Raw genomic sequence first — 18,025 nt, 5'->3', positions numbered from 1 at the left:
TTCTCTAAACTGCCACTAAAAACATAATCTTTAATGGCACTTTCTCCTCAAACGCCGCTAAAAACATGATCCTTAACAACATTTTCTTCTCAAACGCCACTAAAGACATGACCTTTAACAAGGCTTTCCCTAAAAACGCCACTAAAGACCATATCAAATTCAACTTCCTTTTTAATCATCTCATTTACATTCTTACCTTAAATGATCATACAAAATTTAAATGACCTAACAATGGACACATTTTAAATTGTTTTTGAGTTCAAAAACATTAACAAGAGAACTTTTCATAATGCTTGATCAAAACGTTAACATAATCATCTTTGAAAACCCAATCTAATGACTACAATACATTTTCTTCTAAAAAGTAAAATCTTTGAAACTTCTGCTGAATAAACAACATGATGTTCACTATAAGAAACTTCAACTACAAGCATACTACAGTTACTTATCAGTTTAATTCCAGCAGAGCTTCTTGATTGACCTGCTCCAAACCTGCATAAGTGCTTGTCAGTTGAAGCTGCTGCACCCATGATCTTACCTAAAATTGCAAAAACATAGAATCAATGAACTCATATAGAGTATAACAAATCATATGTGAGCTTTGAAGTTCTTAAAATGCTACACAAAGAACTTACATAATTTATATATATTTATTTCTCATTTTTTTCTTGGCTATAGATTTTTCAAAATAATCATATCTAGCATACAATCAAATGGTAACTGCAACTTTGTCTTACTCAAGAGATGAGTTTAAATCATTCTTGACATTTTTGAAGTCTACTTTGGGCTTTGCAACAAGCTGAGTAAATTTCAATTTTGTTCCCTTCAGAAAGGAATCATGATTTAACAACACAACTCTTCAATAAAATTATAATAAATTCCACTTTTAGCATAAATTCAAGGGCTTATGCAGCCAAAAAATCTTAAAATTTATCCTTTAATAAAGCAAGTACCTCAATGAAGGCATTAACAACCATTCCTGCAGCAGAGTAATCAAATAACAGTTCCTAGGTGTTCCAGCCTGATATAAATCAAAGGAATCAATAACAATAAACAGTATTGTCAAATAAATATTAACTAAGGAAAAAATTAAATGTCATACATATAAAGGAAACATCAAGTATATTATTCTAAAAGTTAGGCAAAAATGATACGTCAAAAACCAAGCCACCAACCTGAGGAGTCCAAGATCCTAGAGAAGATGGTCCATCAAACATGGGACCATGTCCATGTCTATCACCACCATAGGAATACGGACCGCGGCCTACGTTATGTGGACCCATGTGATCCATGCCATGCAAAAATGGTGGTTGGTGATCGAGCTGTTGGGGTGGACCAACAAAAGGGTCAATGCCATTAAAAGGTCCGCTTGGAGAAGGATAGGGGCATGGAGGGGCATGGTTATGTCTTGGCCTGAATAATGGAGGTGGCATTTCAGGGTAAAGAGGTAAGTAGGGAGGGGGATTAATGCCTGGAAAGGGAGGTTTCATTGGGAGTATAGACTCCCGAAGCCTGCCTGTGATATGAAACAATGCATCTTGAACTGACTGCAAACTACCAATGACCTGCCAAAATAAACCAAACTATGAACTAAAATATTCAAATAAAAAAAATCAGCCCTCCAAAAATTAGGATGGAATTTTCAAATTCCAATTCTATATCTTTTTAAATGCTAACAGATCTTATGATGAAACAGTACGAATTGGTCGCAATCTGTTGAAACAATAAAAAGGGTGTAGCACTGGCTGAGAATGATTTCTGAGAAAACATCTAACTTTCACAACATTATTGACTAAGCAATAGTCAAAAATAAAAGAAAGACAACAGTACCAGTAAGATAATGGAATGAGAAACTTCGGTAGAATAAACAAGCTATTCAAGGAAAGCATATCATTGATGTCAATCAAATAACAGCTAGTAGGATAGAAAATTAATGCCTAAGACTGTCAATTACCTGTACAACTTCATCATTCTTGAGTCCAGCAGACTTTGAAAGTTGTTCTTTCGAAGATACACGTATATTAGCACCAGTAGCTCTTCTCATTTTAGATACAATATGACCACCTTTACCAAACAAGTAACCAACCTGCTGCGAAGGTACAAGAAGACGAGCAACAATTGGAGCACCAGGTTCATATCCAATCTTAGCAATTCTGGACTGCACTCTTACAACAGCATCTTGTACTGGAGAATATCTTTGCTCTGCATGCTGCAGCAGGCAAACACATAGTGAGCTTTAAGAAATTAGGATCCAAATACATTCATATATTAATGTAAGATGTTCATTGGTTATTGGTCCATTAATATGTCAACAAAGACTTCTTTTGAGAACACTTGTATGACAGGTATCATATTTTCTTTAGGTGCGAAGATAAAAAAATAAAATAAAGTTCAAAGTTAGGCCAAGAACAAAGAATAAATCAACTTAGCACATTGTAAGGCTTGATAAAATGTAAAAGTCAGTGCCATTGAATCGAAATCATGTGCCCTAAATCCCCTATCCAGTACAGATGATAACAATCCACTTAACAAGATGACATAAGGTCAAAGACTTTCTAAAAGTAGGTTAAATACAAATAGAGCAACAATTGAAAATGTCCAATAAAGTAAATATTAAGACGACCCTATTATAGTGAGTAGAATTCTGCAGAAGAAAGGTCAAATTATATTTTGATGAACAATGTAAGTTAGGGACTCATGTAAAACTTCTTATTGTCTCGAAGAAAAGGTCATCCACCATCAAATTCATGATTTCAACATATATGTAATAATATCTACAAATCAAGCAAAATGTTCCAGATTTCACAGACAAACAACCAAATACAAAAAGCTTTTCAATTAGCAATAAGTAAGAATATTGCAGTTCTCCAGACTATAAAGCAAAATAATTTAAAAAGACAATTAAGTCCTCATGCCTCTCAGGCAGATATCACTACAATCCGCTCATTTGAATCATGAGAAGTATCAGCAATCTTGATTGTGCACCAGTGTCATTCTGCATAGCCCACACCACGGAACCACCTTTCTCTATCAAACTACCAACCTTGTCAGCTTGGCATAACAATTTAAATACCACTTCCTCTTCCAATCCTCCTCTGTTATGGGCTACTGCATTCTCATGCCCTGTATTCGGAGGGTAACCCCTTGAATGATAATCTGCACCATGATGACCAGATTGATAACCCCATGATGAACATGATGACAAAATTTACCTTCCTCTTTGAAAAAGTTCAATATGTTAAAAGTTCCAAACTACTTATAGTTACAAAATATTCCCTTTTTTACCCTAACATAAAAGTAGATACTTGTTTCCCAACTGATAAAAAGAAATATAGAGAAGAGCTCAGTTTGAAGTAGGATCATAATTAGCACTCTTGGACAGGATTTATAGTAATTCTCAACATTCCAATGCAAATGTAAAGACAAATAAGGAGCAGATACAGTTTAGAGCCAAGGGCAAACAATATCCAAACTTAAAAATTCATGCATGCTAAACTAATCAACAAGCATTTAGTTCGGTCACATATTAAAATAACACGAAACTTATTAAAGATTTCTTGAGGAATAATCATGAGCATTCATTAAATAGAAAAAATGCAAAAATAAGAGAGAATTGACTCAAAAAACATACCAGTCCAGCACTCCATTATTGGGCAAGGAGATATTTTTATTACATCAGGTTGATCAACACTGATATTTAAACATAAAACTAGGGCCAAACATCCTGTCTTCATCTGCATATAAAGTCGTAAGTCAAGTGAATATGGTCAAGCACACCATATCAAGACAAATTAAACGAAAAATAGTTCTTAGGGGATGGTTTTTAATATTTATTAAGAAGAAACATACTATTATCTAAGAATCAAATTCAGTTCCAAGAAAGAAAATATTACTTAATGTATTTCAGGGAAAGCTCCTCCATCTCCAAAGTCTTCAACTTTCCAAGGAAAAAAACTGGCGCGCTTCAAGTAAGGCGGTACTGGCTTCACCTTTACGACTGTGGATTTCTCTTCCTTCAACGTACTAAACTGTTGTTTAAACCAAGGATCATTCGCGTGATCATAATAGGTCGACGTTGAGTTTTTCGCATCTGGTAAAAGATCCTTCAAAGCCGCCATGGCGGATCCAAATCTACAAGATTTCTGCCTAACAAATAATAAGCAAAATAAAAATCCTAACATTTATTAAATAAACGATTTAGAAAGCGAAGAACATAAGAAAAGAAAACGCTTCAAACGCAAAACCAGGAAACCCTAATTTAAAGAAAAAAAGGATAAATACTTTGAAAAGGTCTTGAACCGATCGGGTTAACAATTTGATAGAAATCGAACTGAGTAGCAGCTAGCTCTGTCGACAGTAGGCTATCGAAAGGGGAATTCGGGTAGGGTTAAAATTAGAGGGTCAGGCTCACAAATATAAGGAAATAAAAAATATCCGATGGGATAATGCCACTTAAAACCCCCACGTAAAACCAGTCTGTTTTTCTCATCAACGTGCTAATGTTTGACTTTTTTATAATTTTTATATTAAATTTTTATAACCTTTATATTAATTTTAAATAATTTTTTTAAAATTTAAGTAATATTTAAAAGAATTAGGTAAAATTTGTAATTTTTATATAATTTTTTTATGTAAAAAAACAAAAACAAAAATAAAAAATTTCAAAATATAAAAAAAATAACAAAAACAAAAAATTTCAAAATATTAAAAAAATTTGTTATAATTTGGTCCTATCAAAAATAGATAGTTACCTATCCATAACAATTTGTTACTTTTTTTATTTATTTATCAATTTTTTTTAAAAATCTAATATTTTAATATATTAAATGGTTTATATTAAATATTTTTAAATATAAATGCATTAATTGATTGTATAAAATTTCATCATTTAACAAATCTCAAGTAAACTTTAAATCCTAAACCATTTAATATATATAAAGTTTATCTATTATCTCTTAAATAATTTAAACTATAATCATAATTTTAATATATTAAATTTAATATTATCTCTTTTACAATTATATAATAAATTATTTAATATATAAATTAAAAAACACTAATTAATCTACCCCTAAGCCCTAAATCCTAAATCATAAAACATAAACCATGAACCATAAACCCTTAACCCCTAATCTCTAATCCCTAACACCTAAACCTTAAACCCCAACCCTTAAACCATAAACCATAATTCGTAAACCAAATATTATTTTTAAATAATAGTATTTTAATTTTTTTCATTTTTAATAAATATTTTTCTATATTTTTACTTTCAAATTTTTTACGTGTTATTATTTTTTCTGAAAAATTTAAATATTCAATTAGAAATAAATTATATTCTAATTAATATAAATGAACTAGTTAAATTGTATTTTAATTAATATAAAATATTATTTTTAAATAATTATACTTTTTCTACATGCTTAATTTTTTGTGGCGTTTTTCAAAAAGCGCCGCTAATGGTCGACCTATAGCAGTAATGTTCGATCTATAGCGGCGTTTTTCAAAAAGCGTCGCTAATTTCGCTAAAGCTTAACATAAAACGTCGGCGTTGTGCTTAATTTTTTTGGCGTATTTCAAAAAGTGTCGCTAATGGTCGACCTATAGTGGCGTTTTCAAAAAGCGCCACTAATGCTCGATCTATAGTGGCGTTTTTCAAAAAGCGCCGCTAATGCTCGATCTATAACTGCCTTTTTTCTCTAAACGCCGCTAAAAACGCCACTAAAAACCTGTTTTGCTGTAGCGGTATAAGAAGTAATAAAGAAGTAGAGATCTAATTCTAATAACTATTAGAATTTAAAGTATATTAAAAATTTATCTTAATCATGATGGACATCCACTTAATAAGATATTCATAACAAGTTATTAATATTTATAAAATTTTAGCTTGGTAAAGTAGAAAGAAAATTGAAAATTTTGGGAAATTAAAGGGATAGAAAGATGGAAAATATAATTTTTCTTCCTATAACTGTACTAGGTAAGAAAGATAGAAAAATTGAAAAAGAAAATGTATTTTCTTTTCATCCATTGCCTCGTATGGTTGAAAAATGAGAGAAAAGAAAATAAAACCTTTAAATATATATATATTTTTAAACTAGCATATATCTCTTTCTCATTTTCTCTACCATTATTGGTAGGTTGTTGAGACCTCCAAAAATAAATCTTGCTCGAAAAGAAAGAAAAATAAACTTTTGTAGAGTGGTGAGCAAGGTAAAATCCACAGGAAGTAGGATTAGACTAATTCCTATAAAATAGATGAGAAAATAAAATTGAGGCTGGTTTAATAGTTCAATTTGGAATAAAAACTAATAACAAATAATGCAGTCAAAACAGTAAGATTTAGGAAAATTCAATGCTTGATACATATTCAGCTAAGGGAAATCGTTGTTTTTAATTCATGGATTAATCATTGATTTTGCAAATAATTTTCTGAACTTATTGAATAAATTGGTTATAGCTACTTGAGACGCTCTGATAGTCTAATCTCTCCTTAGTTCTTGGTAATTAAAGAGACACTCAAATTGTTACTTCTCTTGTTGATAAGCAATCCTATAGAGACGTTCTTAGGATTTAACTTACCAACAGCCTTATGATTTAGAGGACCCAATTCTAGCCAACCATCTCACACTAGCGCGAATAATTTAAACTAGATTAAACACCTTCGTAACCTGAGTTATTCACCACACAAATTAAACCTTCCCACAATTACGGATGAGAAAATCCCATCCCAATTGGTTGTATATTAATTTGAAATTTTGAAAAGTGGTCAGTTCATGCAATTCACAAATCTATAATAATATGAAGAACAGAAAATGTAAAAATATTCAAGAATCTAAAAACATGAAGAATGATAATCTTACAGTTCAATGAATCAAAAACCTTGATAAAACCCTTTACTAGAATGAAGAAGTTAACAATTCATGAAGAGAAATAGAATATCAAAAGAAAATATGAAAGTCTTGTTCCCCTTTTTTCATGCCCTAAAGCCTTTTTAAGTACCCTCCAAGGTCTCCTAAATAAGAGTTCAAAATAAAGCTTAAACTTTAAAATATCTCATAAAATCCTAATCAATTCCTAAAAATAGGGCTTTGAAGAATTCTTCCAAAAAGATAGAGGTTTGTTGAAAGCTATAGAAAAATCATGCAACTTTGTTTTTCTGAGCATAAACCATGGGCACGTCTTATTTTATGACTTTTTCTGTCCATCTTCTTAGTCCACAAAAATTGATGTAGTTTTTCTTCGAGTATAAGCCGTGGGCACGTCTTATTCTCTGACTTTTCCTACACATCTTTTAGTACACAAAATACTCAAATTTCATTTTATCCATAAAAATCTGCATATGACTTCCAAGTGATTCCAACTATCTTTCTATCCTACAAAATACAAAATTCAACCAAAAGATGAGTTGACAAGCATATTAGGTCATCATAAGACATGCGAAACTTCTCAAAATATATGCAAAATTACAATCTAGCGAATTCCCCCACACTTAAACAATGCTTTTCCTCAAGCATGCAATGGTTCAAAGTCCTAAGTCCTAATAGTCAAGTAAAAAAAATGAAAATAAGAAACAAGTCGTTCATAGTAGATGTCTTTACAAATCAACACAAATGAACAATCATCTCATCAATTTTTTGGAATCAAATTGAAGTAAGATTTGACACACTCACCATGAATTCCCTCATTAACGCTCAAAGTGTTTATGGTATTGACAACCCTCGAGTCATAACATGAAAAAAAATGTTTACCATAGGCTTGCAAATATATCACATCTCTACTACTAGAGTTAGAATCGGATGCAAAGATCAAAGGGTCTTTGTTAGGTTGTAACAGGGCTTGAGTCAAGGTATGAAAAGAAGAGAATTTTTGGGCTTACTGATCAAAGAAATACATATACTCTTTACTTGAAACTTGACATTTTCGACTCAAGCTATAAGGAAGTATACAATGTGAGAGACAACTAATTAACCTAGGAATCTCACCATGATATCTATATATTTTCTTTTTGTTCTTTTTTTTGGGTGAGAAAGTATAGAAGGATCTCGGGATATCTGTAGCAATTATTATTCATTCTCTCATTCTTTTTTTTGTCTTTTTCTCTTTTTTTTAATAAAGTTAACTTAAGTGTAATACGTTTCAAGTTAGGAGATCAATGTAAATCCTTTGATCTGGGGTAAAAACATAGGAAATCAAAAAAAGAATGGTCAAATTGGCTTATAATGCACCTAATTTTCAAATAAAGGCTAAAGCTCAAATTGTCCTCTATTAGTTAATACCAATGTTGGCTTTTTAGGCTCAAAATGGTTATTCCTAAATGCCCTTTTCATTTCAATACATTCCAAATTCCAAGATGTGGTCTCAATATAAATAACAATGCAAGTTCTAGAAACAACTAATTATGTTTGACAATCACTCAATGAAAAAAAATGAAGCATATAATGATACATGCTTATTGGCTCAAATAAATCATAGAAAAGGTTAATTTTTTTGTCAAATATTACTTCACTTCTCATTCAATTAATCAACAAAGAATAAATATCATCCCAAGCTTGACTATTCCCAAACTCGAACCTTATCACTTTCTCAACTTGTCTCAAAGGATAAATATCATCACCAAAGCAGACTTGTTTTTTCAAAACTTAAGGTCAATAGAGAAAGTGTAACATCCTATTTTTCAATGGTGTCGTATTAAGTTAGTATTTTATTTATTTATTTAATATTTATAGAGTTTTATAATGTTGTATTAAGACTTAATGAAGAAATTTTAACGTTTAATTAATTAATTAAGTAAAAAGGACTAATTTGTAAAAGTTACAAAAGTTAGTTTCTATTAGTTAAAGGTGTTAAATAGTTAAAGTAATAAGAATTTATGGATTTCAGAGGCAAATATACCATATAGATATATAGTGGACCATTATAGACATTATTTTTTTAGTTGTTGAGTAAAATTTCTAAAGGGTAAAAAGGTAATTTAGTAAATAAAACTAAAACAAAAAATAAACAAAAGGGTTATCATCTTCCATAAAGAGCCACTACTGAAAATTGAAAAGGAAGACACCATTGTTGAAGCTTAGCTTTGGTTTGAATAGATTGCTTTGCATGGTATGTAAATTTTTACCCACTTTTAGTGGTTTTTTTTTTGTATTTTTGTGCTCGTATTAGCTTAATCTAGCTAACCTTGGTGTAAATTTTTGAAATTTCTAAATGTTTTTACATGTGCCATTGTTGAAACTATGAGATTGATGAAGTTTTGCAATGGTTTTGTAAGCTTGATGTGACAGTCCTAATTAGACCCTAGTCGAAAAGTGGTTTCGGGACCACAAAAACCGAGTTTTATAAATAATTAAAAGTTATAATCTATGTTCATGATGTGAGTAAATGCATGTGTGAAAGTTTCAAACATTAATTTGGTCATTTTTAAGTGAATTTATTAAAATGGACTTATATGAAACACTTTAGAAATGTGATAGGTTAATTTTTATAATGGTCTATTAGTGCATGTATTAAAAAGAGTGGTTTTGCATGTCAATTTACCCATAATATATATAGTGGTCTGCCAAGAGATGATGATGCTCCACAAATTCTAATTTAATATAATTTTTAAGTTAACAAATGATTTAAATAATTCTAATAAAATGAATAAAAAAAAGAAATGATAGGGATGAATAATAGAAGAAAGAGAAGAGAGAGAGGGTGTTCATCTTCTTATTCTTCTCTCAAAGCCGAAACAAAGATGAAGGAATAAGGGGAAATTTACCCCAAAGCAATTCGACATTTTTCTTTAACTAGTAAGAGGTAAGTTTTGAATTGTTGATTTGGTTTTATGATATGTTAAGTTAATAATTGGATGCACTCTTGGTAATGTCAAGAAAGTTGAAACTTTTATGGTGGTTTAGGCATCATGCCGTGAATCTAAGTGTTAGAATTAGAGGTTATTTTCATGTTGTATGGAATAAAAGGGGGATGATAGTATGGAATGAAGATTTTTGAATAAGAAGTTTAGTAGCACCTTGTACATTCGGTTATATTGAGTCTAATTGGAATGTTAATTTCTTTCTCTATGATTATTTTCCTTGTATGTTAAATGGTTCTTTGATAGGGCCGAATGAATTATGAAGGTCATAATTAGAATGTATGAAGTTTAAGGTGCGAATTTTAGTCTTGGTGATATCGATAATTCGGTTGAAATATCGAGTATGGGAGTTGCCATTTTAGGTTAAGATAAAAAAAATGATTAATAGGCATTAAAAGGTTAAATGTATGAAATTTGAAGTATAAGAACTTATAGGTAATTACATAGGTAATGTTAAATTTAATTTGGTATATTCGGCCATATAGGTGTATATGTTTGTGATATTATTTTTAACTCTCTATAATCGATTAAAGGAGTAATATTGGCTTATAAGGTTGAGTTGATTCATGATTTTGTATATTAGAATTAAATTAACCGAGATTAAGTTATCTTAGTAGTGGTAGTACATTCGGCCTTGAAGCACTAATCAAACATTAGTTAAGGTTTTAATGTTTTGAACAAGGATAGTTGTGAAATGAAGTGAAAATCATTAAATTATACATAAGTATCCAGCAAGGTAATTAAACTACTAAATGTATTTATTCTAGATCGAGAAATCAAAGGGGGAGAATCAAACAAGGGCAAAGCAAAGACAATTGAGTAGTCGATTGGGAATCATTTTCATCCAATATATGGTAAGTCCTTAAGCATTTTTGTAAGGTTGATTAGTTTGTATATAAATAATACTAGTGAATCATAAAAGAATTCCTTTTTATAGGTATTCTTTTGGAGTGATTTTACTATTTATTTATGTGACCATATGCGCTATTTGAATTAAGTAAATTGCCTTATCATAATGAGTTAACACATGACACTATGTGTGCGGAATTAAATGGCACTATGTGTGCCGATTTGGATGTTGAAGCACGAGAGAAAATCCAATGCACTGAGTGTGCGGTTTACTATGGCACTATGTGTGCGAGTGTGACGAGCACTATGTGTGCAAATTCGGTTGATAATATAAAATGTGCATGAAAGAACGAAGTGCTAGAACTAGTAACTAAAACATCGAACTTGAGACATGTGCTGAGTAGGTATAAATTTATCTACTGCATCATGGTTCCATGCTTTGCAGAATCGGGTCTAAATCAATTGGGTTGTTTTGGTATTTGATTTGATTGTAGGACTTGGCATGAGATTGAACCAAAATTCTATGAAATTATAGCATAGTTCGGTATGGTTGGAGTAATTGATCTTGCATTATTTGTTTTCTCTTATGATCTTTTATTAATTGACGGTAGTGTAATGCTTATGACTTACTGAGTTATATACTCATTTGGTGTGTTTACTTGTTACTTATTTAGGTTTCTTTGACCCATTTTGTGTGCTCGGGACCATCGTCGAAGTCATCACACCAGCTTGCAACTTTTTGGTACCTTCTTCTTAGTTGGTCTAAGAGAACATTTCGGCATGTATAGGCTATTATGTTAGTTTGAACTTTGATATGTATACTTTTAGCCATGCGAATATGGCTTAAATGTTAAGTTTGGATTTGGTGTTATGTATGTCAAATTACTAGTTAATCCATGGAAACCATGAAATAGGTAAAATTTACCATAAAATAGATTCAGACAGCAGTAGTGATGTGAATTTTAAAAATCACTAAAAATAGTAGAAATGGAATTAAATAATGAATAAATTATGTAATCGAAGCTTGATGAGTCTATTTTCATATGGAAGAAGCGAAACAGCTATATGAGCTATATTATTTGAGATGTTTAAATTTTTGTGAAATAGGGCCAGAGCGATTTCTGGATCCCCTGTTCTGACTTTGGAAATTCACCATAAATTTTACAAAGATAATTAGAAGTCATGCTTTATATGTACAGATTCATTATTGAGTCTAGTTTTATTAGAGACAAACGGCATAGGCATTGAAGCCCTGTACAGGGAGATATCTGATTTATAATGCATAGAGGTTAGAGTAGTCGAACCCTAAAATAGGGGAGAATTTAACTAATAAACTGTACTAATTGGCCCCACCAAAAATTTTACAACAAATTTTACTAGATAGATATATAAGTCTAGTTTCAGGAAAAATTTACAGAATTTGATTTCGAGTTTCGGAACTCAAGATATGATTTTTAAAGAGACTGCGACGCAGTTATCCAGCTTGTCTAGAAAATTTTAAAATGAATTGTATGAGCTGTTTAAGTAATGAATTAAGCCCGTTAACACCTCGTGTTCAACTCCGGCAACGGTCTCGGGTTCGGGGTGTTACATTTTATTGGTATTAGAGCTTTGGTTTAGTCAGTTCTAGGACTACCATAGCGCGTATGAGTCTAGCTATACATGCCTTAATGTTAGTATTTGATAGTGTGATGACTTCTGACGGTCGAAATTATTGTTTTGATTAGTAAATGGAACCTAATCTAGAGGGAACCTTAGCAGATGATGTTGAAAGTGTAGCGGCTGCTCCTGTGCAAGGGACACCGCCTGTTGAGCCTCAATCATCCGCGAATAATCAAGATGATGGGGCAAAACAAGCCTTCTTTACCATGATGAATGAGTGGGTCGCACAATATGCCTGAACTAACCCGGCTGCTCAACCATTCCCGAATTTAAATAATCCGCCTCAGGTGCCTATAATACCATCAATTACTGATCCTGTAAGGCTGAGTAAACCTCCTGTGGATTTGATTAGGAAGCGCGGGGCCGAGGAATTCCGAGCCATAGCTACTGATGATGTTGAAAGGGTCGAGTTTTGGCTTGATAACACCATCCGGGTTTTTGATGAGCTGTCTTGCACACCTGATGAGTGTTTAAAGTGTGCCATATCTTTGTTACGAGACTCAGCCTACTATTGGTGGAGAACCTTGATTACTATAGTCCCGAAGGAACGAGTTACTTGGGATTTCTTCTAGACGGAATTTCGAAAAAAGTATATTAGTCAACGGTTCGTCGATCAAAAGCGTAAAGAATTTTTGGAACTTAAGCAAGGCCGTATGATAGTATCTGAATACGAACGTGAGTTTGTAAGACTCAGTCGATATGCTCGGGAGTGTGTAGCTGATGAAATTGCCATGTGTAAAAGATTTGAATAAGGATTGAATGAAGATTTAAAGCTACTAGTGGGTATTTTAGAGATAAAAGAATTTGTAACACTAGTTGAACGAGCTTGCAAGGTAGAAGAACTTGGAAAAGAGAAAAAGAAGGCTGAATTTGAAGCTAGAGACTTTCGTAAAAGATCGGCGGGTAAAACTTCATTCTCGGCTGTAAAGAAGTTCAAAGAAGATACTAATAAATCGAAGACGACTGCAGGAATTTCTATTAGAGAGCGACTATCAACAGACTCTTGAGCTACTTCGGTTGCTAGTGTGGGTAACAATCGCCAAGAAAAACCTGAATGTCCACAATGTGGAAGACGGCACGTAGGTGAATGTTGGGGTAAGTCTACTAACAGGGCCTGTTACAGATGCGGTTCGAAGGATCACTTCATTAGAGATTGCACGGAACTTGATGAGAAAAATAAGATGCAAGGTGCAAGACCTAGTGGAACAACGACCAGAGGTAGACCACCGAGAATTTCAGGAGGTAGGGGTGGTAGTCAGAGAGGGACTTCTGATACGGCTGTTCGATCTGAGACTCGTGCTCCTGTCAGAGCTTATGCCATCCGCGCACGAGAGGAGGCATCCTCTCCTGATGTTATCACTGGTACTTTCACTCTCTTTGATACTGATGTGATTGCATTGCTTGACCCTGGCTCTACTCATTCATATGTATGTGAGACTTTAGCATCCAGTAAGACTCTACCTGTTGAGTCTACTGAGTTCGTAATTCGAGTGTCAAATCCTTTGGGTCGATATATACTTGTTGACAAAGTGTGTAAGAAATGCCCTCTAATAATCCGAGATTTCTGTTTTCCGGCCGATTTGATGCTTTTACCGTTTGATGAATTTGATGTTATTCTTGGTATGGATTGGTTGACCGTACATGATGCAGTGGTGAGTTGCAAAAGAAAGACCATTGATTTGAGGTGTGCAAATAATGAGATAGTCCAAGTTGAGTCTACTGACTTAAAAGGAGTGCCAACAATAATATCCTCGATGATCGCTCAGAGATATGTGAGAAAGGGGTGTGAAGCATATCTTGCGTACGTATTTGATAGCAAAGAGGCGGAAAGGAAACTTGAATCAGTACCAGTGGTTTGTGAGTATTCAGATGTTTTTCCTGAGGAGTTACCGAGATTACCACCTGTTCGAGAGATAGAATTTGGCATCGAACTTGTACCTGGTACCACACCAATCTCGATAGCTCCGTACCGTATGGCACCAACAGAATTGAAAGAATTGAAAACGCAGTTACAAGAGTTGACAGATAGAGGCTTTGCTCGACCGAGTTTCTCACCTTGGGGTGCACCAGTATTATTCATGAAAAAGAAAGATGGAACCATGAGAATGTGCATCGACTATCGTCAATTGAACCAAGCAACAATAAAGAATAAATATCCATTACCACGTATTGATGATTTGTTTGACCAGCTAAAGGGAGCATAAGTATTTTCAAAGATAGATTTGAGATCGGGTTATTATCAATTGCGAGTTCGAGACTCGGACATACCTAAAACTGCTTTTAGAACAAGATACAGTCACTACGAGTTCTTGGTGATGCCGTTTGGACTCACTAACGCCCCTGCGGTATTTATGGACTTAATGAATCGAATTTTCAGACAATATCTGGATCAGTTTGTGGTTGTATTTATAGATGACATCTTGATTTATTCACGAGATGAAACTGAACATGCTGAGCATTTGAGATTGGTATTACAGATGTTACGAGACAAGCAGTTATACGCAAAATTCAGTAAATGTGAATTTTGGTTGAGAGAGGTTAGCTTTTTGGGGCACGTGGTATCCGCATCGGGTATTAGAGTTGATCCGAACAAAATTTCGGCCATACTCGATTGGAAGCCTCCGAGGAATGTTACTGAAGTTAGGAGCTTTTTGGGACTTGCTGGTTATTACCGACGGTTTGTAAAGGGTTTTTCGATAATAGCTACACCGCTGACAAAACTACTTCAAAAAGTTGTTGAGTTTGAATGGTCAGAAAAATGTCAGGAAAGTTTCGATCGATTAAAAACCTGTTTAACTGAAGCTCCAGTGCTAGTACAGCCGGAATCCGGTAAAGAGTTTGTTATTTACAGTGACGCATCCTTGCTTGGGCTAGGTTGTGTGTTGATGCAAGAAGGTCGAGTTGTGGCTTACGCGTCGAGACAATTAATGTAACGGCCCCACACCCGAGACCGTCGCCGGAGTCGAGTATGAGGTGTTACTAAGCTTAATTTAACATATTTAGAACTTTGGATTATTTATTTCTACATTCACAGCTTTTAAGCTACTTGCATCACAGTCACAATAAAAATCATATCATTAGTTACGAAACTCAAAATCAATATCCGTAAATTTTCCCTAAATATAGACTCATATACCTATCTACTAATTTTTTTCTAGAATTTTTGGTTGGGCCAATTAGTACAGTTTATTAGTTAAAGTTACCCCTGTTTCAGGACTTGACTGGTCTGACCTCTGTTTACTACGAACCACATTTCTATCTGTAAAAAATCCATATGACTATGACGTTTATTTCTCCTGAAACTAGACTCAATAAGGATTCTGAGAATATAAAATACACTACCTAATTATTTCTTTACAATTTATGGTGAATTTCTAAAGTTGGAACAGGGGATTCAGAAACTGCTATGACCCTATTTCACTAAAATTCAAATATCTTGTAACATATAATTCCTTTACCTGTTTCATTTGTTTCATGTGAAAGTAGACATAATAAGCTTCAATTTGATATGTAGTCCATCACCAATTTCAATTTATATGATTTTTAGTAAATTTTTAAACTCGCGTCAGTGTTGCTGCAGTATTCTGTTTATGGCAAATTTCATCCCTTTTATGAGTTTTTATGCACTAAGTATCTTAATAATTTTCCTTAACATCAAATATAATCTAAACTAACTATTTTCATAATTTATCATTATCAAGCATTTCCTCAACCATTCCATCACCCTACCATAAGATCATTTACACAAAAAAAGGTATATTGCTATACATGCCATACTTAAATTTACAAGCCATTACCAAAAGTCTTCCGGATAGTGTGACTGAGCCTTCGACCTATCCCGACTCCTGAGCTGGCTTGTCCAAAACTACAATGAGTAAGAAGGAGGGAGTAAGCATAAATGCTTAGTAAGTTCACATGCAAATAGCAAGTAACACAACTAAATAAGCAAACATAAAACATCATTTGCATAATCATCACCGAGATATTCATATCACATTTTCATTTATCATCTTACCATATTGTTGTTATATCGAGTTTTCAACCCGAGGGTTAAATACATACCTGTCCAAAATATCCATTTCACATCACTTACCTGTGACAGCCCAAAATTGACCCTAGTCGGGAAGTGGTTTCGGGACCGTAAACCGAGTCACCGAAATGTTTGAATGTGATATTTATTGTCTAGAATATGTAATTATGAATGTGTGAAAATTTCAAGCTTCGATTTGGTCGATTGCATGTGAATTTAGTCAATAGGACTTATGTGCGACATTTTTGAAATGTGATAGGTCGAAGCATAAGGACCTATTAGTGCATGAAATAAAAAGGGGGGGACTTGCATGTCAAATTCCCCCCTTAATTAGTAGTGGCCGGCCATGACAAGCATGGTAGACCAAGTGTGATGGGCAAGACATGTCATAGACATGTTGTGTTGGTGCATCATGGGTGGAAAAAAAATAAAATAAGGAGCATGGGCATAAAATAATGAAAGGGAATATGATGAAAACAAAAACAAAAAAAAGTGTGTGGTTGTTCCCCCCCCCATTGCCGTGAGTTAAAGAAAAGAAAAGAGAAAAATTTGTTCATCCTTTTTCATCTTCATTTGGCTGAAAATTCTAAGGAAGGAGGAAGGAGTTCTTGCTTCATGTTTGGTTTGGAAGAGGATTAGGAGGAGGTTTGGCCATACTTGTATCTAGATTAAGGTATGTTTGAGGTTGTGCCATGAGATTCATGCATGTTTTTAGTTGCTAGCTTGAGTTCTAATTAGCCCATGGTCCAAATCTTTGCTATGTCATGGGGATGATATTCGGCCTAGGTAGATTTTGTGTTAATGCCATTGCATGCTAAATATGAAGCTTGTTAATGATGCATGTGATGGTGGATTGATGATTCTTGAATCTTCTTTTTAGCATTTTTGAGTGAGCACATATGTGCATTGGTTGCTAGATGGAGAAGAATCGGCTAGCAAGTTGTGTGCTAAGGCCGAATATAATTTTTGTATATTAAGGAGTAATGCATGTGTTAAATTGATGGAAAGGGAGAGGATGCTTTACTAGTGTATATATGTGTGTATTAGCCAAGTTTTGAACTTGAAACAAAAGGGTGTTTAGTCAATACAAGTGACCATACTTGTAGAATGTATTAAGTGTTGAAATCGGCCCCAACATAGACATGCATATTCGGCCATAGGAAGGAGATTGGTGTTGCATGTATTCGGTTAGAGGCAAGCATATTGATGCTTTTGTCTTGGCTTAGAAAATTCGGCCAAGGGGGAAAAATTAGCTAAAATGTTGAGTTTGATTCATGATTCCGTACATATGTGATTTTAATGTCTAATGTATAAATATGGGCTAAGTGCCTTGTGTTCCTCTTTTCGATGCTCAAATGATTAAATCAATTTATTTGTTTAATTAAGCTCAAGAGCAAAGGGGAACTAAATCCGATAAAGGGAAGGAAAAAGTGGTCGAATAGCTATCGGAATCGTTCGACAACACCCGAGGTAAGTTCTTGAGTAAAAGAGCTTAAATTATGATTTGATTAGATCATGTTTTAAGCAAATCAAAATCATGCTCTTTGTGTGTGGCTATTGAGCCGAAATTGCAAGAATGATAATTGACTTGTGTTCGAGTTTTGTTAATGAAAATGAAATACGAATGTGCCATG

General features: G+C 33.4%; 1 protein-coding gene across 1 annotated transcript; it reads right to left on the bottom strand.

Annotated features, from left to right (window-relative positions):
• Positions 1–268: 268 nt before the first annotated feature.
• LOC107943655 (flowering locus K homology domain) lies at positions 269–4,434 on the bottom strand. The gene is given in 9 exon segments (XM_041111696.1): positions 269–538; positions 954–1,021; positions 1,176–1,565; positions 1,955–2,209; positions 2,916–2,980; positions 2,983–3,156; positions 3,632–3,734; positions 3,894–4,146; positions 4,282–4,434. Coding segments are annotated over 7 exon segments (1,059 nt in total). The 5' UTR covers positions 3,894–4,146; positions 4,282–4,434; the 3' UTR covers positions 269–534.
• Positions 4,435–18,025: the final 13,591 nt, after the last annotated feature.

Source organism: Gossypium hirsutum, chromosome A01 (genome assembly GCF_007990345.1).
Source record: "Gossypium hirsutum isolate 1008001.06 chromosome A01, Gossypium_hirsutum_v2.1, whole genome shotgun sequence".
Taxonomy (NCBI): domain Eukaryota; kingdom Viridiplantae; phylum Streptophyta; class Magnoliopsida; order Malvales; family Malvaceae; genus Gossypium; species Gossypium hirsutum.
This window is presented reverse-complemented; position numbering and strand designations above follow the sequence as displayed.